This window comes from Saccopteryx bilineata, chromosome 4 (genome assembly GCF_036850765.1).
Source record: "Saccopteryx bilineata isolate mSacBil1 chromosome 4, mSacBil1_pri_phased_curated, whole genome shotgun sequence".
NCBI classification, from domain to species: domain Eukaryota; kingdom Metazoa; phylum Chordata; class Mammalia; order Chiroptera; family Emballonuridae; genus Saccopteryx; species Saccopteryx bilineata.
This window is the reverse complement of record NC_089493.1, coordinates 222,433,632-222,459,395: the sequence shown is the minus strand read 5'-3', so window position 1 is coordinate 222,459,395 and position 25,764 is coordinate 222,433,632. Positions and strand designations below refer to the sequence as shown.

At 35.1% G+C, this 25,764-nt stretch overlaps 1 protein-coding gene and 1 non-coding gene across 2 annotated transcripts in view; one reads left to right on the top strand and one right to left on the bottom strand.

Annotated features, from left to right (window-relative positions):
- The window catches only part of KIAA0825 (KIAA0825 ortholog), a 565,493-nt gene that overhangs the window by 63,413 nt on the left and 476,316 nt on the right, over positions 1-25,764 (top strand). Inside the window, exons 4-5 of the mRNA XM_066273833.1 lie at positions 14,401-14,569; positions 17,422-18,091. Of these exons, the coding sequence (XP_066129930.1) occupies positions 14,401-14,569; positions 17,422-18,091 (839 nt within the window). The remainder of the gene's footprint in view (positions 1-14,400; positions 14,570-17,421; positions 18,092-25,764) is intronic.
- TRNAS-GCU (transfer RNA serine (anticodon GCU)) lies at positions 4,018-4,093 on the bottom strand. The gene has a single exon. It is a non-coding gene; the product is annotated as a tRNA-Ser (tRNA).

The following is a 25,764-nucleotide window of genomic DNA, read 5'->3' as shown; positions in this document are numbered from 1 at the left end:
GGCCCTTTAGTTGGTTCACTTATTTGAATCCTTTTGATCAAGGTTCTAGTAATTCACCTAATTACAAATATGCAAGCTATAGTAAAAAATTTTATTGTAGAATGATAATATAGTGTTTCCTTTTTTAAAATTTTAGATATAGTTATATTGAATTGTCAAAGAACTTAACCAAGCAAGGGAAATATTCCTGTGACTTTTTCCCTCAAATTTTATATGAGAATACAGTACAGTTAATTTTGCCTAACCTGTTGTGGTGTAGTGGATAAAGCATCAACCTGGAATGCTGAGGTTGCTGGTTTGAAACCTCAGGCTTGCCCAGTCAAGGCACAAGCAAGAAGCAACTATAAATTAATGCTTCCCACTTCTCCTGACCCCTTGATTTTCTTTCTCTCTTTCCTATCTCTAAAAATGAAGAAGAAGAAAAAAAGTTTTTTCTTTATCAATATAATAATTTTTTTTATCAATATAATAATAGACATAGATAATAGACATGATTGGCTCCAGCCACCCTCAACCAAGAACATGAGCGGTAGGAAATGAATGGATTGTAATTATTGGTTCACAAGATAACTTATTGTTGGGGAATTAGAATTAAAATGAAATGTCCCCCCATCCCAGAAATTATTCAATAAACATTAAACAAGAACACAGTGTTCATCACAGGCGATTGGCTAAGAGATCGCAAATACAGAAAGGAATCTTACCACTGTATATAGTCTAGTAGGCACAAACCATTACATACCTGTTTCCAAGATAATTAGTCCTCAAATAGGATTTGACAGCACATTTTTTCACATATAGTTCATGCTAACTTTATCATGGTTAAAAAACACCTGGGTTAGCTATTTGACTTTATCCTGAGGAGAAACAAACTTATCATATCTTTATAGCAAGAAGTAGTTTGTAAATTGGAATAACATACCCACTGAAGTTAGGCTTCTAAGCTTCTCCAGTAACTGGGAGATAGAGGAGCTATCTGCCTTGGTCTTTGCATTTGGAAACAATGGCTTCCAGGTTTTTGAGAAGGACAGTCCTGGCTAGGTAAGCTGACAAAACACCTATCAAGTCTTCTAAGGCAGTGGTTCCCAACCTGTTTTGGGCCACAGACCGGTTTAATATCAGAAAATATTTTCACAGACCAGCTTTTAGGGTGGGACGGATAAATGTATCATGTGACCAAGACAAGCGTCAAGAGGGAGTCTTAGACGGATGTAACAGAGGAAATCTGGTCATTTTTAAAAAATAAAACATCGTTCAGACTTAAATATAAATAAAACGGAAATAATGTAAGTTATTTATTCTTTCTCTGCGGACCGGTACCAAATGGCCCATGGACCGGTACCGATCCGCAGCCCGGGGGTTAGGGACCACTGTTCTAAGGGATACATGTTAAAGACTTGAAAAAGTGCTTACAATTACAAGTTTCTAAGGTAAATGTTTTAAGAAAAGGAATGGAGGGAAATATTTTCCCTTATTTAAAACAAGGAGAGTTAAGTTTCTTATGTTTAATTTGTATTTGCCCTTACTCTATATGTATATTTTAAATTTAAACATTATGTCTTTTTATTCTATGTCAGAGTTTATGAATATAATTTTTTTAAATGTATTATTTATTTATTTATTCATTTTAGAGAGGAGAGGGAGAGACAGAGAGAGGAGAGACAGAGAGAGAGAAGGGGGGGAGGAGCTGGAAGCATCGACTCCCATATGTGCCTTGACCAGGCAAGCCCAGGGTTTTGAACCGGCGACCTCAGCATTTCCAGGTTGACGCTTTATCCACTGTGCCACCACAGGTCAGGCTGAATATAATTTTTAAATATAGCATATATATGACTTAACCATATCATAGTATATATTATAAATTATATATATAAATATAAAATGGCTGTGTTGAACTTTAATATAGTTATGTACTTTGGTAATTTATATATTATATATATATATTACATGACAGAGTTTCTAACTCAAAGGAAATTATAAATGAAAATAAATTAACAAGTCATTTGTATAAATTCCAGAGATGGTTGTATTAAAACAAAGTTTTAATATATATTAAAAGGTAACCTTCTTCATTCATAATAGCATTTAGGTTCCATCAAAACAAATAAAGCCACTGAAATCTGACTGCTTCATTTTTATTTCCTAAACCATCTGTAGTTAATTTCCTGCCCTACCTGGTCAATAAGAAATCATATTTAGAAGTAAAACAGTGATTAAAACACTTTTTTGCATTCATAAATTGTTATATAGGTCAGAACTCAGATGTTAGTATTAAAAAGAAAATATTGTATATAACATGGAATATAGGGATATAATTTTTAAATTAAAAATATTTTATTGTCCATATATTAAAACAAACCTTGAACAGAACCACCTCAAGTGACCATTGATCTTTACAACGGATAAAATAAGGGAGTAGCTGTATGTACTGTATGCTACATTTAGAATCAAGTCTATTTTTCATCAAATTCAATTATATTTTTATTATACTCTAGAGAATAAACATAATAGTATAGGGTGTATATATTTTTTAAAATAAAATACTGAATAATAACCATAGTTCAGGAGAGTGTAAATCATTTATGCACTCATTTATTGCCTTCTAACAGAATAGCTTTTAGAAAATTGTATGTCATGACGAATCAGTTATGCCACACTTACACTGCAGTAGTTGAATTACCTTTGGCATTTTTGTATTCGAACAGTTCTATTTATCTCTCAGTGGTGTACATTTAATAAGTAATGAACATCTGTATGATATGGGTTTTCCCAATACTTTTAAAGAAAAAAACATTAGTAATTCATTTTTAAATATGGTATTTTTCCTTACCCTTAAATTTTTTAAAGTTGTGTTTCTAGCAGTCACCTTGAATTCTAACTGTGAATTTCTCCTTCCTTCTTAATATCATAAGGGTATTTTGCTTCCCCAAAGCAGTGATTCACCAGAATGGACCAGAGTGCCCAGAGGTCACTGAACCTTCCCCTGCCCTTTAAGAGGCTGTCATTCTCTAGAACCATTTTCATTTTTACATCCTCAGTTCCATTCAAGTCAGAGCTAGGTGTCTCTTAGGTCTGATAGTGGAAATCAGTGAAAGTGAATCATTTACTTTTAACACATATCAACATTGGTAACAAGAAGGTAAATAACCTACCAAAGAGGAATATATAAATGTTGTACACACAGACCCAGTGATTTCAGTAACTAAAAACTGCACACAGTACTGAAATATTTTTTAAGTTGAATGGACCTTATTTAACAAGATAATAGGGTATAGAAGTTCTCTTAGGCTCAAAATATGACAAAGGATGATTTCTCTCTTTTTTTTTTTTCACCTTATTTTAGAGAGAGAGAGAAAGGGAGAGGGAGAGGGAAAGATAGAAAGTTGTTCCACTTATTAATTCAGTGGTTGATTCTTGTATGTGCCCTGACCAGGGATGGAACCCACAACCTTAGTGTATTAGGACAACACTCTAACTGAGCTACCCAGCCGGGGCCTGCTCTTTTTCCTCTTACTGTTCAGTTATCTAGATAACATTATATCATTAAGAGTATATTTTACCTTTCTATTTTGTAACTATATTGGTGTGAACCTCACAGTGCAAGATTATTACTTTTCCTTTTTTTAACATAAAAAAAAAGCAAGAAGTGCTACCATGGATAATATTTGTCTGAATCTAGGAGATCAGTTATGGGGGTGGAGTGGGGAGTAGCATTAACTTTTTTTTTTTTTTTTGTATTTTTCTAAAGTTGGAAATGGGGAGGAAGTCAGACAGACTCCTGCAGCCCCCAACTGAGATCCACCCGGCATGCCCACCAGGGGGCAATGCTCCACCCATCTGGGGCATTGCTCTATTGCAACCAGAGCCACTCTAGAGCCTGAGGCAGAGGCCACGGAGCCATCCTCAGTGCCCGGGCCAACTTTGCTCCAATGGAGCCTTGGCTGCAGGAGGGGAAGAGAGAGACAGAGAGGAGGGAGAAGGGGAGGGGTGGAGAAGCAGATGAGCGCTTCTCCTGTGTGCCCTGCCCGGGAATCGAACCCAGGACTCCTGCACAGCAGGCCGATGCTCTACCACTGAGCCAGTCGGCCAGGGCTAGGCATTAACTTTTTGAGACAGAATATTGGATATATGGTTTCTATAAGTTTAATCATGCTTTTTTATAGAGGATACCTATTCTATAGATTGCACTTCTCACATAATGCTTCATTTTTTTCCCACTTTATATATGAAAAAGTTTATTTAGAGTTTCTACATTATGGCGTAAAGGTCTAAAAGAAGTAACCAAAACAAATTTTCAAATATGCCATCAACTTCGGCTTTGTCATGGCATAACCACAAATCTGCCAATGGACACATGTACATTAATGTATTTTAAGGCCAAAGAAAACTATATAAAATGAAAATTAGTCATTTTTAAAGACTATACTGTGTATTATTTTTTATGGAACTATTTTGGCACTTATTTTGTAATAAAAAGAGGATTTAAATAAATATTTGCTCCTTTTTTAAACTTCCTCTGTACTTCTTTTTTGTATTTCTTTATTTTTCGATACTCTAATAGAATCCCTACCTCTTCTCCTATCTTACTGAGCACGACCAGACCAGGTCACATGGAAAGAAGCCTGACAGGTTTCCTTATCTATCCTTGAACTCAGAGCAAGACTAAGTAGTTACTTTCCATTTTCTTCTGTCTGGGTCCCCTTCAGCACTCTCATCTTTCTTATTAAAAATGCCTCCCAGGCAGATAGCACCCTGGCACTCAGCAGCTCAGTAGCCTCAGTTTCCCCCAACTCCATTCATATTTTTACTTTTTCAACTTTCCTCGTCCTCCCACTGAAGTCTGGTGATGCATGCAGGGTAATGGGGGTAAGTAGGAAGAAGACAAGCGGCTCTCTGTTTCATGGTAGCCTGCTGGCCTACTTCTCATCCATTTCTGTCACTATTAGCTCCGTTATTTGAATGTCTATGATACCCTTTTACCTTTCTCCATATGTCTATGCTGTGTGTTCCCCAATGTAGACCTCTGCATTAGGGGGCTGAGAGGAGTAGGGTGAAATGTGGGATGAGTAGCTCCATGAAATGATTGTTAACAGATTCTTTCCAGTAATACATAAATTTTAAGTGTTTGACATTTTTTAAAAGTATAACTTTTGTTTTTAAGTGTGTTAGCTTCACCTTGACCAAATAGATACAAAACGATAAAGACTTGTCTCTCAGAACACTAGGAGGCAAAATTATGTTCTGAGAAGTGAATTATAAGTAGATTTAAACTCTGCCTTACTTGGGTTACTTTACTCCTTAGAATAATAATGCCTACTTTATGAAATATTATGTGCATTAAATGAAATTTGTGTATTTTAAATGCTTACCACAGTGCCTAGCATAAGTAAGGCTCAATAAATGTTAACTCTTTTACCCATTTCCCACTAAATATAGTTTTCTATAGGTTAAATTCATTGTTAAACCACTAATGTAATTGAGGAACATTTTATTTAATACATCTGAAAAAACCACATAGCTTTGGTATAAATTCCTCACTGAGGATGATGCCACCCTGTGTATATAATATACATGTATGTTCACTTTAAGAATGGGGAGGGTGCCACTGCCACTTAATGTCATAGCTTTTAGTTATTTCCCCCTAAATGAAAAATGGATCAATTGGGAAAATAGAAGTAAACAAATCTAAAACTATTAATATCAACACCTACTCCCAGAAATAGGGAGACAGATCAAAGGCAGATTATAGGTACCCAAGAGTATACCAGTAACTCACTCACTGGAAAAGCAAGATCAAGGCACACGAAAGACCTTTTTAGAACATCCAAGCACATCTGTGGAATATTACTGTCAGAGGCAAACTTAACCGTGGGCGCACCAGGCGCGCGCCCTGGGCCCCGACTTCTGAAGGGCCCCGCAAACCCCAACTTTACACTTTTTCTAATGTAAGGGGCCCAATATTTTCTTCTGCACCCGGGCCTCTGCATCCGCCTCTGATTACTGCTATAATCTTTCCATGGAAAATAAGGAAAAGGAAGCAAGTGTCTGCCTGTTAATAAACTGTTATGCTAACAAGAGTAAATAATATTGTACTAACAATCCAGACCTGATGAGGAGATCGAGCTCACAATAGATAGACCACTGGGTATCACAGGCGGCAGGCCAGTGTAAAGTAAACCCCCACTGCTGAGGTAAGAACCTGGTGTGCCAGTGAAGACCTGGATCAGCTGTGAGGGCAAGACCAAGGGAGAGGGTACGAAAAGGGGACTGAGCCCTGGTAACGAGATGTGACTTCTCTGGCTGGCTTATGTGTGATTGATGCCTTGTCTAAACCCAATCCCAGCACCTTTCCCTGGAAAAGGGCCTTGTCAGGGATTCAGCAGAGTCAATGCCTTGTCCAAAAACCATCACTGACACCACCACTCTTGCTAATCACGATACTAATTCTAGAATGTCATGACTGAGATATCCTCCTATAGCGGCTGAGTCGGGGCTCTGGAACTGGTACTGTTACTTCCTTCATTTCCACTTTAAAGACTTTAACTTTTCATCACTGTGTTCCCAATGCCTAAAACAGTCCTGGCACAGAGTCAGCTAGAAGACAGTCATGTTGTTCGGCATCTGTTGTGTTTGCTTTATCTTAAACTAGTGACATTAGATGAGTAGAATGTGATAGAAGAAGCTGTCATCAAATATTTTTTCATTAAGTATTTTTACATCATAAAAGTAATACGTGATTATGGAAAATTTCATACAGTAGAGAAGAGCATATATAAGGAAAATTTGAGTACAAAGACAGAGATGAGGAAGTTTCTCTGCTCCCCTGATGCAGCTACTTTTGTTCTTCAGAGGTAACCTATATTAGTAAATTATTGTGTAACTATCCAGAAATATTCTCTACAAATATAAGTATGTACCCCAAAATACCTTAACCGAAATGGGAATTAAACAGGGGTAGCCAAAAGTAGGTTTACAGATGTGAGTATGCAAAGCATAGTTTATTCTTGTATTATTTAATTACTGTATTATTTGTATTACAACTGCAAATCTACTTTTGCCCATCTCACATGCATGTGTTATAATTAGATTTTTTTACTTAATATATTTTAAAAACCTCTCCATATAATTCTACTTTATTCTTTTTAATTTCTTTAATTAATGTATAGTCAATAAATATTAAGCTCTTGTTGAGCATTTACATGATTTGCAGTCTTTCTGCCATTACTACACACACATACACACAAGCATGTCCTTCCTTCCTTATGACCATTGATTTTTGTGATAGAGTCTTGGAAGCTGCACAATTACTCTCGCAAAATAGTTCTCCAGCAGGGCTACCCATCTTCTCTCTCATTGGCAGTATATAAGAATGTATGCTGTCTGTGCTATCTCCTTACAATGTGACCCTCGGTATTATTAAAACCCTCAGTTTGTAACTTCTGGTCAAATCTGTTCTCTGGCTTAGAGGTTGAATATGTACAGGCAGTGGAGACAAAGATGTAGACTAGAAGCATTCCCAGATCTCGTCTGATTCTCACTACTACAAAGCTCTTCTTTTTTCTCTTCTCTTTTCAGGAAGAGGATCAGGAAAGTGGCATAGAGTTCATGCTAGTGCAGATTCCCTGCTTTTCTCCTGATTTCAGTTTGTGTGGATTCTTGGGATAGACTACATTCTGACTTTGGTAATTGTGCTGAGAATACATTCCACTTCTATACTGAAAGATTAGGCTCAAATTCTTTTTGAATGGCAGGGAGAGAGACACAGAGACGGGAACATGGAACTGTTTCTGAATATGCCCTGACTGGGGATAGAACAAGCATCCTTGTCATTTTAGGATGACACTTTTAACCAACTAAGGTAACCAGCCAGGGACTGGGCTCAAAAGCTTAATCACTCACTTGGACTATAGTACGTAATGTCCTCCCAAGATTCTACTGTTTGTCCCTATCAGTCCCTCTCTCTGTCTCTCTCTGTTTCTGTCGCACACACAAAAAAGAAAATGTAGTAAAAACATTTTGAAATGACCAAAACCTCTCTGAAGTGAAAACACTTTAGCATAAATTGTTAATTTCTTTTTGTGTGTGTGTGTGTGTGTGTGTGTGTGTGTGTGTGTGTGTGTGTATGTGGCAGAGACAGAGTCAGAGAGAGGGACAGATAGGGACAGAGACAAGAAGGGAGAGAGATGAGAAACATCAATTATTCGTTGTGGTTCCTTAGTTGTTCATTGATTGCTTATATGTGCCTTGACGGGAGGGGGGGTGCTACAGCAGACTGAGTGACCCCTTGCTCGAGCCAGTGACCTTGGGCCCAAGCTGGTGAGCTTTTGTTCAAACCAGATGAGCCTGTGCTCAAGCTGGCGACCTCGAGGTCTCGAACCTGTGTCCTCCACATCCCAGTCTGACGTTCTATCCACTGCACCACTGCCTGGTCAGGCAAATTGTTAATTTCTTACTGTACATTTTAGTCATTGAAGTAGTTGTTTATAAATCCTTTTCTTAACCTTTAAAAAATATTATTCAGCCTAATCTGTGGTGGCACAGTGGATAAAGCATCTACTTGGAACACTGAGGTCACCTGTTTGAAGCCCTGGGCTTGCCTGGTCAAGCCACATATGGGAGTTGATGCTACCTGCTCCTCCCCCTTCTCTTTTTCTCTCTCCCCTCTCTAAAATGAATAAATAAGTAAAGCTTAATAATACTATTTAGAAATATCTTTGTCTCAGGAAAATTTGTTTTTATTTTATGGCTTACTTACAATTTATTTATTTATTTTTAAATTTATTTATTTATTTATTTACAGAGACAGAGAGTGAGTCAGAGAGAGGGATAGACAGGAACAGACAGACAGGAACGGAGAAAGATGAGAAGCATCAATCATTAGTTTTTCATTGCGCGTTGCAACACCTTGTTGTTCATTGATTGCTTTCTCATATGTGCCTTGACCGTGGGGCCTTCAGCAGACCGAGTAACCCCTTGCTGGAGCCAGCGACCTTAGGTTCAAGCTGGTGGGCTTTGCTCAAACCAGATGAGCCCGCACTCAAGCTGGCGACCTTGGGGTCTCGAACCTGGGTCCTCTGCATCCCGGTCTGATGCTCTATCCACTGTGCCACTGCGTGGTCAGGCTACTTGTAATTTAATTACACATTAGATTTTGTACATCAGCCCTCTTTATTATTAATTACCTTATAATGCGAAGAAATTTTAGTAATCTAGTTAGATAAGCAGGACTTAACTAAAACTCACAGAGTTCTATTTACCTCCCAACTATTTCCTTGTACTTTTAAATGTGTGATAGAATTGAAAAAGCCTTTTCATTAGACTGAATTTATGTTGTGGTTAAGGCATATAAACAACAGCATCAAAATGTAAAAGTTTTAAAAAAGTATTTAAATGTTAAAAAAAAATTGTTTTGTTTTGTTTTTTTCATTTTTCCGAAGCTGGAAACCGGGAGGCAGTCAGACTCCCGCATGCGCCCGACCGGGATCCACCCGACATGCCCACCAGGGGGCGATGCTTTGCCCCTCTGGGGCGTCGCTCTGTTGCTTCCTGAGGCAGAGGCCACAGAGCCATCCCCAGCACCCGGGCCATCTTTGCTCCAATGGAGCCTCGCTGTGGGAGGAGAAGAGAGAGACAGAGAGGAAGGAGAGGGGGAGGGGTGGAGAAGCAAATGGGCGCCTCTTCTATGTGCCCTGGCCGGGAATCGAACCTGGGACTCCTGCACGCCAGGCCGACACTCTACCGCTGAGCCAACCGGCCAGGGCCTGAAATTTTTATACTGTAAAAATAATCTTTAATCTCTGCCATGACACTGCTACCCTGATTTTAAAAATAAAAAGTAAAAATGTAACCTTCTATGAAAGCACACATATATGTTTTCACAGTCATTTTACATCAAAAAAGTCCTGGTAATTTTTACCAGTGAAAAAAAAATTTTTTTAATCTATTTTGTAGTTGAATAACAAAGACTGTGTTTTAAGTCATGAAAGAGCTTTCACAATAAGCTTAAGTTTCAAGGTTTTGTGTCATAATTATTCTCTTCCTTTTTCTCAGTTCCTCTTCTTATCCTTAACTGCACCAGCCCAATATTAATAGGCTTTTGTGCTAATGTTGTTTTTTAATTATGTCTGTTTAATTGTAGAATATCTCAATCCTTTGGAAGTACAATAGTGCATATATACATACATGTATACATATAAGCATAAATGTAGTTGTGAGTATAAAAATTAATTTAAATGTTTTCTTGTTCAAATAAATATAGTTTTAAAGTGACATGGTCATAAGATGAAATGATCAGCACTGAATTCTCAAGGGTCAGGTGTCAGGGAATTCTAACTACAATGAGTCCATTAATTTTCTTAATGCATTAAGGCCCTTGCATATAATCTCCTTTTACAAGAAGAAGCCTTTCTACACCTTCCACAGGCAAATGTAGTAGCTCTGTCCTGTGCATTCCCTTAGCACATTATACACACCTCTTACCAAGTCTTACTGTACTATATTTATTTGCATGTCTGTCTCTCTCACTAGACAGAATTCCTTTAGGGATGGGACTTTGTCTTATTCATGTTTGCATACCCAGATCACAGTGCTTTATACATATTTACCATGCAGTTAATATTTACCAAATATGCCTTCATTCAAAAAGTAATTTTTATGCTCAAGAAACTTAGGAGTGGATAGTGAATGAGAAAATTACCACAGATATCCTTTAAAAAAGCATACTGCATTTTTAAAATGTCTTATAAGCTGATTTATATACAGCCTCTCAATGATACAACCACTTGCATACATCATTACCTTGGATAATTCTGAGTCATTATAATTAAAGCACTTTGGGGTTCATATTTATTAAGAAATGTTGAGACATATGAAAAGGCATGTAGAGTACCATTGATAGGTCTAACTGAGCTATCCAGCTTGGTTGGAACGTTGTCCTGATGAGCAGAGGTTGCGGGTTTGATCCTTTGTCAGAGCACATATGGGAACAGATCTGTTCCTGTCTCTGTCTCTTTTCCTCTCTCAAAAAAAGATCTATAATAATAATAATAATAATAATAAATTCATGTGCCCACTGTTCAGTTTAAGGACTAAGGACTAAACTGTTGCCAGTGCTGCTAGAGCTTACAATATACCTTTTGCTAGAGCTTACTATATACCTTTCAGCAGTCTCATCCCACTTCTTCCCCACCCTGGATTTGGTGATGCTGGTCATTCCAGCACATTTCCTTATACCTTTACCACCTGTACTTGTAATCCTGAACACCATGTAGCATTGCATGCCATATTTTCAAACTATTATATGGATAGTATTACACTGTGGTATTCACTGGTACCTTTTTTCCCTTGACATTATATCTGTTAGCCATGTTGATAACTGTATTTCTACTTTTTCATGGCTCTATTCTGCTGGATGAATATGACTAAGCATTCTCCTGTTGATGGACTTTGAGAATATTTTCAGTGATTTTACTATTACAAATAAAGCTTAAAATATGCTTTAAAATGTCTTTGCTAATAAATCAACCAATGGTGTAAATTTGGAAATCTAAGCTATTTAGGGAAGAGAGTCTACATCTGTTTTAAACTCCACATTTTTGGCCTAATGTTTAGGATCTAACAATAAATGTATTAATTGAATTTCTATTTTCTGAATTATCTTGGTTTCATGACTGACATTTCTTCTAAAGAAAATTTGAAGCAACTTACAGTTAAACAGAAAACACTTAAACCAAAATAAAGACATGTTATTTCAGAAAACCTAGACGAGGATCTGCACCATCTGAGTCTAAGGATATATAGACCTCCTCCCACCCAAGATTACCATCCCCATATTAGTGCCATATATAAAAATATTACTGCTATATAAAAGTTACCTTTTAGATGTTGAAAATTAAATTTAATTTCATTTTGACTTCAATAAAGGAAGAGAAATTGTCAGATTACATGACAAACTGACATTCATTATAAATTTTGAAAATATTTCTTTTGAATAATAACCAGGCAATAAATCTCTAGATTTGAAATGATTACACTTTGAAAACAAGATGTATCAACAGTGGTTAATGGCAGAATGACAAGGTATTTAGCCAACTAAAAACAAAATCAGGTACAGATAATGAGTTCTGACATTTTAAAATTTGTGACAAAATACTTTTAAAAGACAGCTCAAAAAAAAAAAAGACAGCTCAACTGTCCTAGTTTCTATCAATGATGGAAGTCGTCTGAAATGCAACTGCTCAACCCTTTTATCAGTGTTTGGACAAATTGCTGAAATATCTAGCCCTGTAGGCTTTACCGCATTTATAAATTGTAGTTATTGGCCTCTACCCAGATTCAGATGTTAGAGATTAGCCCAAAGCTGAGTACTGATTGAAATAGATTTAGGTAGACTAACCACTGAACCTTTCCAATTCACATTGTTGTAATCTATTAGATTTCATTGAATGAGACACAGGAGGATGCTATAATAAAGAGCTTTGATAAAAGATTCCTAGAGTCAAGGTGTGTGTTTAGGGTATTGTATTTCTTAATCCATAAAAGTGTTTACATAAATTAAGAAAACATATTACAATCTCATGTCAGATTTAGAACTGGAATTCCTGAATAAGACTGTTTCTTGAGGAAATTGAGTGGCCTCTGGCCAAAAGAGGTATTGTTTTTCTTGTAAATTCTTTGTTTTCATAAAAAGGCTCTCTGGTTCTCAGAATGTGTTTGTTTTAAAGTAATTTAGTTTGAATTCACTCATGCCAAGAGTCTCCTGAAAAGCATTTCTTTAAGTTTTACAGTGTATGTTGTTTGTACATTCCTGATGAATTTTGAAAAGTCTTTCATATGATATCAGTTTTAACAATTAGAGATGCATTTCCAAAGCCTATGTTCAGTCACATGAAATCTATAATTAATATCGATGATATTTTAAAAACAGTAGGAAAATTTTAGTGGTAAATCTTTCCCAATAGTATTAAGAAGTAAATGCATAGTTGTTTGTTCTGGGTTGGGGGGAGGTTCAGCCTCAAATGAATTTTCCTGTTTATAAGCTTTCTTGCAGTTTAGATATCTGACTTCAGGTGGTAGTAATATGTCATATCCATGTGGCTCCACAGATGACATCCTGTTTAAGGTCACCAGTTGACCCCACAGAGATTTATAATCATGAATGTACAGATTTTTATATAAAAAGTAAAATAACTGTATCTGTTTTATATCAGTGCTAAGGATACTTTGAATGAAACTTTAAAAACATATATATAATGAAAGATTCAATTGGACATTTTTATCTGTTCTAGTTTATTTACTAATTGAAGAGTTTAATGCTTTCCAAAAAATTAGAAAATATAGAAAAATAAATTTAAAAGCACCAAATTTTATCAAACGTAATTACTATTAATCTTTTTTAAAAAATTTTCTTCCAGTCTTTTTTTATATGCAATTTTTAGTATGTTTTCAGTTTTTGGAGTAGAGTTTGATGGCAGACAAAGGTCGTTAGCTATAGTAACAGTGTATATATAGCATCTGTCTTTTTCAACTTTTAAAATTACAAGCTCATGGTATCTGCTTTGTGACTTCTTAATATCCTATTTATTAAAGTTTTCTATAATTTTATATAGTGATTTCCCTATTAGTATATAATGTACTTTTCTGGTCTTCAGTCATCAAGAGTATTTTATCTCTGCCTTCCATCCACTACCTTTCGAGAAGACCATTATTTCATTGCATTTATACTTGGTTTTTGTTTTAACACAAAAGAATTTCTATTTTATTTATTTATTTACGTATTTATTTTATTAAGTGAGAGACAGGGAGGCAGAGGAACAGATTATTGCATGCACCCCAACCAGGATCCACTTGGCAAGCCCTCTGTGGGACACGCTTTTTCCATCTGGGGCCACTGTTCTGTTGCTCAGCAGCCAAACCATTTCAGCACCTGAGGCAAAGCCATAGAGCCATCCTCAGCACCTGGGGCCAATTTTGCTGAAACCTTTGGAGCATGGCTTCAGGGCGGGGTGAGGGTGAGAGGAGTAGAAGGGTGAAGAAACAGATGGGCGCTTCTCTTGTGTGCCCTGACCGGAAATTGAACCCAGAGCTTCCACACATCAGGCTGACGCTCTACCATTGAGCCAACCAGCCAGGGCCACAAAAGAATTTTTAATTTATCTCTGAAGAGCTAAATATCTAATATTTCCTTTATTGCATTTAAATGAAACTTCCATAAAATTTTAACTATCAGTTTCAATTATGAATGAAAACATGTAGTTTCCTTGTTTTGTCATATCATTTGAATGTTTTATAATCTTGTAAATTATACCTAACCATTTACAACATTTTAGGACCTGTGATATTATAAGATGAACCTATTACCTGCTTTCTACCAAAATAATTTTTTCTTTTCTTTTTTTATAGCATAGAACATTGCATTAAAGAAATACAGTGTGAAGTTAATAAACAGTGTCCAGATGTGCAGCTGGAGACAACAACTGACTGTTTTGAATGGTTAAATAACTATAATTATAATTCGTCCAAGTCACCTTCTATTCCCCATGGAGATTTGATAAAATTTCTCAAAACAATGGTAAAAAATAATATTTGCTTTATAGTGGAGTGGGGACGGATGGAATAGAATTTATTCCATTTCTATTTATAAATATTTTAGTGATCATGTTATCCAATGAGATATTTGTTTTTATTTTTCTTAAGATGTTTATCAATAAAATGAAGTTTTATTTAAATGGAGATTAAACCAAACTTTTGGGTGCTTTGTAATGTAATGCACACTACAAAGTATATATGTACCACAGTTGTCTACCAGAAAAGTTTATATTTGTTACATTTTGTGTTCCTTCACAACTACTCATTTTCCCTGTTCTCATTATTAAGAATAATGAGATTATCATTGATTATATTGATTAAGTTGCCTTATCTAATCATTCCTTTCCTCTGCAACCTGCAGGCATGTTTAGTTCTTTTCAATCAAGGCAGCAATTTATATGAAACTTTTAATTGGTGAAGAAATATTACATTGGTCATTTCTTGATACTGACCACCCTCTATGTTAAATAAGTTTTTTTGTGGCCTTCAATAAGAACATTTATTTTATTACTTCTATATCTATAAGAGTGATTAACTTGCAAAACAGTTTTCCAGAGAGACAGCACAAGTGTTAGAAAGCAGTATTTCTGTACCTTATGGTTTTGATTTAATTTAGGGGAAAAGGCGGCATCATTTTTGTCTAAACATCAAACATTGACTAAGGCAGATGTGGAAAATATCTTGAGGTTGTAGATGGCTTAGGATGACAGAATCAGATGAAAATAGTTTTTGGCTGTTCTTATTATTGCAGATGTCTCTTTAATGTTACAGAGTAATGAAAGAGAAAGGAAGACTATGTGCCTTGAAGCCTATTCTTTTAAGAAAATCCTCTCACCCATTATCTCTTAAAGGTGGAGCCTTGAAGAATAAATATGGATATAGTTATTCCTTTAATTTCTATTAAGAGCCATGTATATTGAATTTCATTAATATTGATGTAATAATGCTTTCTCATTTAATTAAAAGCAAAAGCTTTTAATTATCTTTTAATCTGTCACACATAAGTCATTCTCTATTCACTGCAGGGCAAAGGCTGCCTTAGTTTTGTTCAAATTCATTAGACTGATAGGCTTGTTTGAGACCTAGGTGGGTTTTTTTTATATAATTGATCATGTTATTTTGAGAAAAGACCATATTATTAAAACAGATCCTAATTAAAATGAACTTATTTCAAGTTTTTACATGATAAAATTGTCAAGCTTGACAGCATTTTTCATATTTTTTTACTAATATATTTTTTATTTATTAATTATCTAGCTATTTAAATAAAAAACAGAGATTCTAATTATAGCAATTATCCTGAAGTTATTTTCAAAATTTAAGCAATCGTACTAAACATATATTTTAAACCTATGTAATCTATACTTTTCTTGATCAAATATTTGCAGTTATTGACTTATTTAAAGAAACCCAAGGTTTCAGCACTCATATGACTCACTTACTTCATAGAATTTACTATAATAGGATGTTCTGGACAGTAAGGACATTTCTGTTCCTAAGTGTCGAAGGAACTGAATGCATGGAGAAGAGAGACGCAGTGAAGAGTCACTGCAGGCTGTGGCTCTGTAGAACGTAGTAGGTTGAAGTGGGACCAGGACAGTGACGCCGGGAGCCCTGCTGGGTCTTCTGCTTTACTGTCGTGATTTTGGAAAGTACCTTACACACACATACTTATGTGTCCTTATCTGTAGATTGGGTTTTTAAATATCTTGTGTCAAAGAGTTTTCATAATGAATAAGCCAGAGACTGTATAGAAAAGTACTTCTTCTGTATTAAAATACTATAAAGATATTGGATATTATTTATTACAGATAGAATATTAAATTAGACATTACAGTGCTTCAAATGACAATGCAGATTCCTGGAATTTGTCTAGTTGTTCCTAATTCTGAATCACACATAATACCTGTGGTGTCTTTGTCAGTAAAATATTTCAAAGCCAGCCTGGTTCTATGCCACTTTCACCTTGCTTCCATTTTTCTTATAATCAGCTTGTTGCTACCTAGAGAATATAAACTAATTTTAGTATTAACTGAAATAGACATAGTTAGGAAAGTGGGCATGTAAAGGGTATGTGTACATGTAAAATTCAAATAATAAGTAAAAATATAATTTTGTCCCTTTACCATTCATAATTACACCTACCATTGTTTTCTGTCAGTATGGAAAATCTTTTAGGGGATGATTCTAACAGTATTGTTTTCTTATTTTGAGTTAGTTATTTCTTTAGAGAGAACTGAAATATTCTCAGATTAATGTAAAATCTTCTTAATATGGCTCTCAAAAAAGGAATTTTAAAGGAAAGTTAAAGTTTTTAAATGTATTAACTTATTTCTCAAGATAGCAGCTATTAGCAACCTCAAGACACATACTGTATTTGAAGGTCTCCATTTGCTGTGTTCATTTAGAGTTATATGATAATAAGTATACTCACTTAGGTGTGAAAATTATCTACCAGGAACTAATTAGGATATGATCTTCAATTTATTTTATCTTAGTGATACATTTCAGTTGCTGTTTTACTACAGGTTTTTATTTAGAATTTTGAAGCTGCAGCTTTTACACCACGTAATTTCTATCAGGGGTGTATAACGATGAGGGCTAAACCTATGTACGTCTACAGATGTAATTGAAAATATAGTTCATCACCTTGAGAAATCAAACAAATACTAACATTCTAAAATGTCTGAATTGATTAAATTTCAAATGCATAAAATTTTGAAGAGCATCAGTTTTCTAATTTGAACTAAATTATGAATTTTTTACTAGAAATTATTTTTTTCTGTTATTCCTACAGTTAATCACATTTGTAACATTATTATTTACTTTTATTAGCAAGATTTGTTGAAGAATGAACAAAATCAAGAAGAAATGATTTTGGATTTACTTCGGGACCTTTCCTGCCAGAGCAGCATTTCATTGCCATCAACTCTAAGTGGAATATCTTTCCACTTCTTCTCTAGGACTTCTCTTCATTCTGTTGAAGATCATTCCTCTATGGATGTAAAGTCGATATGGGATGATATAAGACTACATCTTCGACGCTTCTTAGTGAGCAAATTACAAAGCCATAATAAAATAAACAATTTGCAGCAAAAGATTCTGTTGAAAAATCAGTGCATACAAGAACTCTTACTTCTTTATCCAGAATCAGAAGTTATAATCAAGTATCAGAACATACAAAATAAGCTGTTGGCTAAACTTCTGCAGAACTGCTTTTCTTCTGACAGCAGAGACTCAAATTTAGACATAATGGTTCGTGGATACCAAAGTGCAATGCTTAAGTTATACTCAATGATAAAAGAGGATTTTAACACACTGCATGAAATTTTAGCTCCATCCTCAACAGTGAAATTTATTAAAGAAACTTACCTGGATACTGTTACAGAAGAAATGGCAAAATTTCTTAGAAATTTTTGTGACCTACGGTTCAAAGAAAGCGCTCCCCCTGTGATTAAAACAACCAAGAGCTCCAGCAGGCATAGAGGAGCAGTGCATGCTTTGGGTTAGTGCTCTGCTTTTTAAAATCTTAATTTTACTTAAGCTTTTTAAAATCTTTAATTTTCTAACATTTTTCTATTTGCTTAAACCTAATTGCAAACTTGAAAATAAATGTTTTGAAATTTTATAGTCTATGATTCTCATGCTTTCCTTTTTCTGTAAGTATAGTAAGGGAAGTGTTTTCTTTCCTGTTATTTAAATTATTAAAGATAATGTAATTCAAAAATATTGTCACTAAGATTTTCAGGTATTTTTGATTACATAAATTATTCGGCAAAACTGTGTGTGTATACATATATACATATAAACACACACATATATTCAGTTATATTTAAACATATACAAAAGGAAAAAGTATTTTTAACCCACGTTTGATCCGAAGCTGAAGTATTATCAGGTAAAAAGAAATGTTAAAAAAAAAATTTGTTGAACCTGACCTGTGGTGGCACAGTGGGTAAAACATCGACCTGGAATGCTGGGGTCACTGGTTCAAAATCCCGAGCTTGCCTGGTCAAGGCACGTAGGGGAGTTGATGCTTCCTGCTTCTCCCCTCTCTGTCTCTCTCTCCCTCTGTCTCTTCTTTCTAAAATGAATAAATAAAATGTTAAAAAAAAAGTTTTGGAAAAAAAAATTTGTTGAAATTTGCATTAACTAAAATTGGAAGTTTTATACTATAATATTTTAGTCAGCCAGTTTCAATAAAGATCTGTTATGAAATGCAAATTATAAAATTTTATATTATAATTGGTTATGGAAGCATAGGATTTTAACTAAAGCTGATTTTAAAAGTTCCTCTAATATTACTTTTATAACGAGTCAGGAACCTATGGCTCGCAAGCCAGATGTGGCTTTTTTGATGGCTGCATCTGGCTCGCAGACAAATCTTTAATTAAAAAAAACAATAACGTTAAAAATATAAAACATTCTCATGTATTATAATCCATTCATTTCCTACCACTCATGTTCATGGTTGCGGGGGCCGGAGCCAATCACAGCTGTCCTCTGGGACAACACCAACATTGGATAATGTGTAACATACACAGGTCGTTGTATGGCTTTCACGGAATTACATTTTAAAATATGTGGCGTTCTTGGCTCTCTCAGCCAAAAAGGTTCCCGACCCATTCTATAAGAATATATACAAATAAAAGATGATTTGACAATCCCTAATTTTATTCAAAAGTAAAGAAAAAAGGAAAGAAACCATTGTGATGCAATAAACTATTTCCTGCCATTTAAATTTTCCACTAGTGGAGAAATAGCAAGGTAAAACTTATTTTGAAAATTATGATTAATCATGCTTTTACATAAAACACAGGTTTTATGTAAAGAGATTTATAACTATATTTTTAATGTATTTAAAAGTTATCATGTAGTGAATTGCTATCTTTGAATTCATGATCACTTTTATAAAAATTCACATAGCTCATTATATTTTTGCTTTCCTTAATAAAATGTGAGAATACAAATTACTCTGATATATGAATTTTTAAATAATTTAATGTTTTCTTTAAAATTATTTTTCTTCAGAAGTTGTATCACATCACAGAACAGAGCTGCATTAGCCAATTTTAGGTTATGACAGAACACAAAGTAGGTCACTGTAATTTAGGAACAGTCCAAACTTGTTCAAAGCAAATAGATATTCAATTTAGTTGTTAACATTGCTTTTAAATACATTACAAAATTTTTATATCTTCTAAAATATTTCTGCTTATAAAGTGTTTTCATTGTGAAAGTTTTATATGTGCTAAATATAGTTTATTATAGAAGATAAGTGTAAGGTATTTTTCCCCGCCGAAAAGGAAGGAAGGGGCTGGAGCCACGAAGTGTGGAATAGTAAAAGGCTTTATTGAGTACAGCGCTCATCCGGCCCTACGAGGTTCCCTGGCCCCGAGGAAAGATGGAGGCCAGGTAAATCACAAGGAGTGACCCGTGTGAGAGATATTTAAAGGTCCCTAGGGTGGTCGAGCTAATATGACGTGATGACATCTCACTGGCTGTCAGACAGTTGCTGTTTCCAAAGGGTTCCTGGGAAGTTTCTTTTGGCGTGCTTGGTTGTAGGCGGTCCTAGCTAAAGTTTCCGGGTTCCTTACGTACCTTCCGCCATTATCCACCAACCTTACAATAAGATTCATATGGTTGAAAATATGTATAAGTTGCTATGGAGTCTTTAAGGCTGATATTGAGGTGTTTTCCCATTTGTGAGGGAGAATTGTTGTGTTGGCTTTTGTTGGGCAGATAAAATGTATTATGCTCACTTTGTTAAAGAGGCCGTTGCCCAGGTGATATAATGTGTGTTGAGAATTGTTGTAGCATGAGGCTTGGTTTTGGGATTAAGCCTTTCCCACCCTTTTTGATGAGGGGTGGTACAATCCAATCATGCCTCAGAGAAGTGACTTTGTATTAGAGACTTCCCTATTTTGTATATTGGATTAGAGGTTGTGAAGCTACACTATAAAATGGGGGCAAAACGGGAGTTTGCCCGCTTGGTTCCTGAGATTAGAAGAGAGAGCAGAGGAGAGCAGAGAAAGGCCACGTGGAGGAGGCCAGGAGAAGCAGCCAAGATGGCGGAGTGCTGAGTGAGATGCTAGTTTGTGTAGAGTTTGTATCTGGGATAAGGAAAGGAGATGGGGAACAGAGGTGAATAATAAGTCTGGTGAGCTAGAAACCTTTGATTCTAGGAAACTCGGATAAGTCAGTAGCTTTGTGAGCACTGAATGTGAATGGGTTTTGGAGCCCAGTGTGTATTTTTACTTGCCCGCCGGGTGCAAAGCTAGAATTAAAGACTATGGCCCACCAGTTTTTGGCTCCGCTGTTTCTTTGCCGACTGTCCGAATCGAATGCGAACCTGCATGGGTCTGGCTGCTATGATGGTAGCTCTGGCCGTGCCTCCTGACTTTACAGCTTTATTACCAAAATCTGAAAGATTTTGCACAAATTCAGGATCCTTTATCTGAACTTTAGTATAAATTACTTGTTACATAAATAAGTTCTGTATGTCAGGCACTGTGCTAAGTACATCACATCCCTTATTCTAATTTCATAAACAAAAAAAAGAAGCTTAGATTAACTTGTCCTGGATATATTTTACAGAGCGAGGATTCATATGGAGGTCTTTATGTCTCTAAGACCCGTGTTCTCAACCACTATTCTATTGGACCCTTTCTGAAAAAGTATAATTAAATGCTTGTCATTTGTAAAAGAAATTTTAAACAGTACCATTTGAATGGGGCTACCTGAAAATGGATTTAGTTCAGCTCTACAGTGTGTATACCATAAGCAAGTCATTTAGCAGCTACCTTGTTAAGGTTCTAAGCTAGACACATTAAGGGAAATAAAACTAAATGAGTAATTGCTGCTAATGCTGTATATACTGCTGAACCAGCTCCAGATTGATCAGCATTAATAATATTTGACCCAATGACCAAATTTTATGTATTAAGGAAATACAGTTTAAGATGAGCAAAATGATAATTTATTCATATTTATTAATACAACATACAATAATATTTATAATCTGTATATGGTACAGATATGGTAATACTTGCATGTGAATAAAATCTAGATTGGTTTGAATGGTTTGTATGTTATATTATCTTTAGTATATGACTATAGTTTTATATTCACCAAGTTTTGATATTTTGTCTGACACTATAGAAAGACATTCTTTTAAATAACAATAGCTAACATTTATTGGGTCAGGCATACATTATCTCCTTTAACTCATCTTTATCTCATCAAATCTACCAAATAATGTAGATACCAGTATTTATTATCTATATTGTATGGTAAGGAAAATAAGGCATAGAGATATTAAGTAATTTACTCAGGGTTCCAGAGTGAAACCAGGATTTAGATTTAGTCTGTCTTACTCCAGAGCCATGCTCTGTGATGGTGTTCTACTGCCTAACAGAACAGGATGGAAATAGCACATTGCATGAAAACACTACTCTGTGTGCTAACTACATTAGTGTAGTCATTGTTTTACTTTTCTCTAAACTACCGTACACTCTTTGCATTTGAAGACTACATATGCCAACTTGAAAGGTTTTGCTTATAATTTTTATTTTGTGATCTCCTGATATATGGTAAGCGGGCCTTATATGTATGCTAGCCATTTTTATTTTAAGGTCTATTGAGATGTAATTAACATCTAACATTGTGTAAGTTAAAGATGTACAGCGTGTTGATTTAATACACTTAGATATTGAGAAATGGTTACCACTGTAATATTAGCTAATATTTCCATCACATCCCATGATTAGAATTACTTTTTAGTGGAGAGAGAATTCTATTTTAACAACTTACAAGTATATAATATATTATTGTTAATTACAATCGTAATTCAGTGCATTTGATTTCCTGAACTAGCTGATCTTTTTTTTTTTTTTTTTGGTGACAGAGAGGGACAGATAGGGACAGACAGACAGGAAGGGAGAGAGATGAGAAGCATCACCTTAGTTGTTCATTGATTGCTTTCTCATATGTGCCTTGACTGGGGGGCTACAGCAGACTGAGTGACCCCTTGCTCAAGCCAGCGACCTTGGGTTCAAGCTGGTGAGCTGTGTTCAAACCAGATGAACCCGCGCTCAAGCCAGTGACCTCGGGGTTTTAGAACTTAGGTCGTCTGCGTCCCAGTCCCATACTCTACCCACTGCGCCACTGCCTGGTCAGGCCTTACTTTTTTAATTGGAAGTTTATACCCTTTAACCAACAACTCTTCTATGTATTTCTCCATGCCCCATTCCCTGGTAACCACCCTAATACTCTCTGTTTGTACAAGTTCAGTTATTTTAGATTTCACATATCGGTGATATCACACAGTATTTGTCTTTCTCTGTCTGACTTACTTCACTTAGCATAATGCCTTCAAGTTCCACCTATGTTGTTACAAGTGGTAGGATTTCCTCTCACAGCTGAGTAATATCTGTGTGTGTGTGTGTGTGTGTGTGTGTGTGTGTCTATTTCATACATCTTTAGCCATTCATCTGTAGACAGACACTTAGGTTGTTTCTACATTTTGGCATGTATGGCCTTTGTTATGTTGAAGTATATTTCTTTTATTTTAATTTCATTGAAAGTTTTTATTATGAAGGAATTTTGAATTTTGTCAAATGCTTTTTATGCATCTATAGAGATGATCATATGATTTTTTTGTCTCTCATTCTATTAATGCATTAGATCACATTTATTGCATTCCATATATAGAACTATCCTTGCATCCCAGGGATAAATATAGTACTTCTTGATCATGGTGTATGAATGTGCTATTGAATTCATTTTGCTAACATTTTTTGAGAATCTTTGCAAATGTCCTCATCAGTTATATTGGTCAGTAATTTTTTCTTTCTTTTAGTGTCCTTATTTGGCTCTAATATCAGGATAATACTAGCCTTTTAAAATGAGTTTCGGAATGTTCAACCCTCTTCTATTTTTTAAAGAGTTTGTATACTAATCTTAATAATGCCCTGTCTGTTTATGCATAATCTATGTTCTTAATGAGCTAAACAGTTTGGACATACTGAATCTTTGTCTGATTTTTCTAGTAAATTGAAAATTGGTTATTTTTCTCTGAATGATCTATAAATTCTCTCTCTACATATATGTATAAACATATGCATGTTTATATTTACAGTTATATACATAGCGAGAGAATATTATTTGAGCATCAAAAATAAAAATTTCTACTTACTATTTGATGAAAGTCTTTACATCTGAGTTTATTTAATTTTTTGAAAAGCCTTTCATAATATTCATATTTTAAATATGAGAAAACTGAGACTTTTAAAGGAAACTATTGTCCAAGGCCACAGAGCTAATAACCCACAGATAGAGGATTTCTCTGTTTGCAGTTATTTGGTATATTATCTCGACACTCTGCTAAACTCTGCAGCAAAAACTGTGCAAGGCATTAGGATAATCAGCAAAAAAATTTTCCAAAGCATTTTCACATTTTCTTTTTTGATTTTACATTTCTGTGTTTTTACTCTCATTCAGTGTTTTTGCTTTTTTTTTAATTGACAATGATTCATAACTGACTCATGATTTGCTTATGCTTATTAACTCAGAAACTAACTTGATGCATCTTTTATGCCATTTTATTTTATTTACCAGCTGTCCTTTCTGGTAGTGGTGTTCATCTGGGCACCCTAGTGTTTCACCTACAGCCATGGAGCTGTGTGTTGATTCAGGCTCTTCTGTATGTAAAATATGGTGACAATCTCTAACTATTTCCCGTGGTAAAGTACCAGACAGTTTTATTTACATATAATGTTATCTCTTGATTTAAATTATACATTTTGACATTGTATAGTAACCTCTCTTTCCTTTAATAGTCATATGATTTTGACTATTATATTTTTGGGGAGCATGTGCTATTTTAGTATTATAATTCATTTAGAAGTGTATAGTTTGTAATATTTTATTATGTGAGGAAAATTATGAAATAGTGGTAATATAGCTATTAGAGAATCTTTGTGATTTGGTAACTGATCCTAGAAAAGAACATTATTTTTTACAGATATTCTTTTTTACAAAGTGTCAAGAATGATTTATGAACCAAGATGTTCTCAATAACCTTGCTTTTGTTTATCTCTATTCTGATAGTTTCTCTAATAAGTTTTCAGAAAAAATATTTTATTAAGGTTTATGATACAATGTTTTTTAAAAATTTAGTTTATAAGGCCTTAAAGTCAAAATGAACAGCTTTCAAAAGACTAGAAATTTGCATTTAGCACTTTGATTATAACCTGATCTGTCATTATCTAGGAAATCAGATCCATATTTATACATGTATAGATGTCATTTCAATTACAGGAGAATAATGCCATTCTTATATAAGTAACATTCTTCTATATCTACATTTGGAGTGTTTAAGTGATAAAATTACTTTAACCTTTAAAATTATATTTCCTTTAGATTTAAGAGAAGTTACGGTTGCATTTTTTAATGCTTTAAAAGTGATTATTGTTTATGTGTAGTAAATTTCAGTTAATTAAATCCTCTGAAATTTAATATGATATGATATAATTAGGGTAAAGTTCATGGTCCCCTGTACATCTTATTCTGGCTTTTTTTTTTTTTTTTTTTAGAGAGAGAGAGAGAGAGATAGTGAGAGGGACAGACAGGGACAGAAAGACAGGAAGAGAGAGAAATGAGAAGCATCAACTCATAATTGCAACACCTTAGTTGTTCATTGATTGCTTTCTCATATGTGCCTTGACCAGGGGGCTCCAGCCAAACCAGTGACTCCTTGTTCAAGCCCATGACCTTGGGTTTTAAGCCAGCAACCTTTGGGCTCAAGCTAGTGAACGTGGGGTCATGTCTATGTCATGAGTGCAGCAACCCTGCACTCAAGCCGGTGAGCCCACGCTCAAGTTGGCGACCTCAGGGTTTGAACCTGGGTCCTCAGCATCCCAGGCTAACACTCTGTCCCAGGGGTTGGGAACCTTTTTGGCTGAGAGAGCCATAAACGCCACATATTTTAAAATGTAATTTCATGAGAGCCATACAATGGCCTATGTACCTTAAGCATTATCCAATAAAAATTTGGTGTTGTCCTGGAGGACAGCTGTGATTGGCTCCAGCCACCCGCAACCATGAACATGAGTGGTAGGAAATGAATGGATTGTAATACATGAGAATGTTTTATATTTTTAAAGTTATTATTTTTTT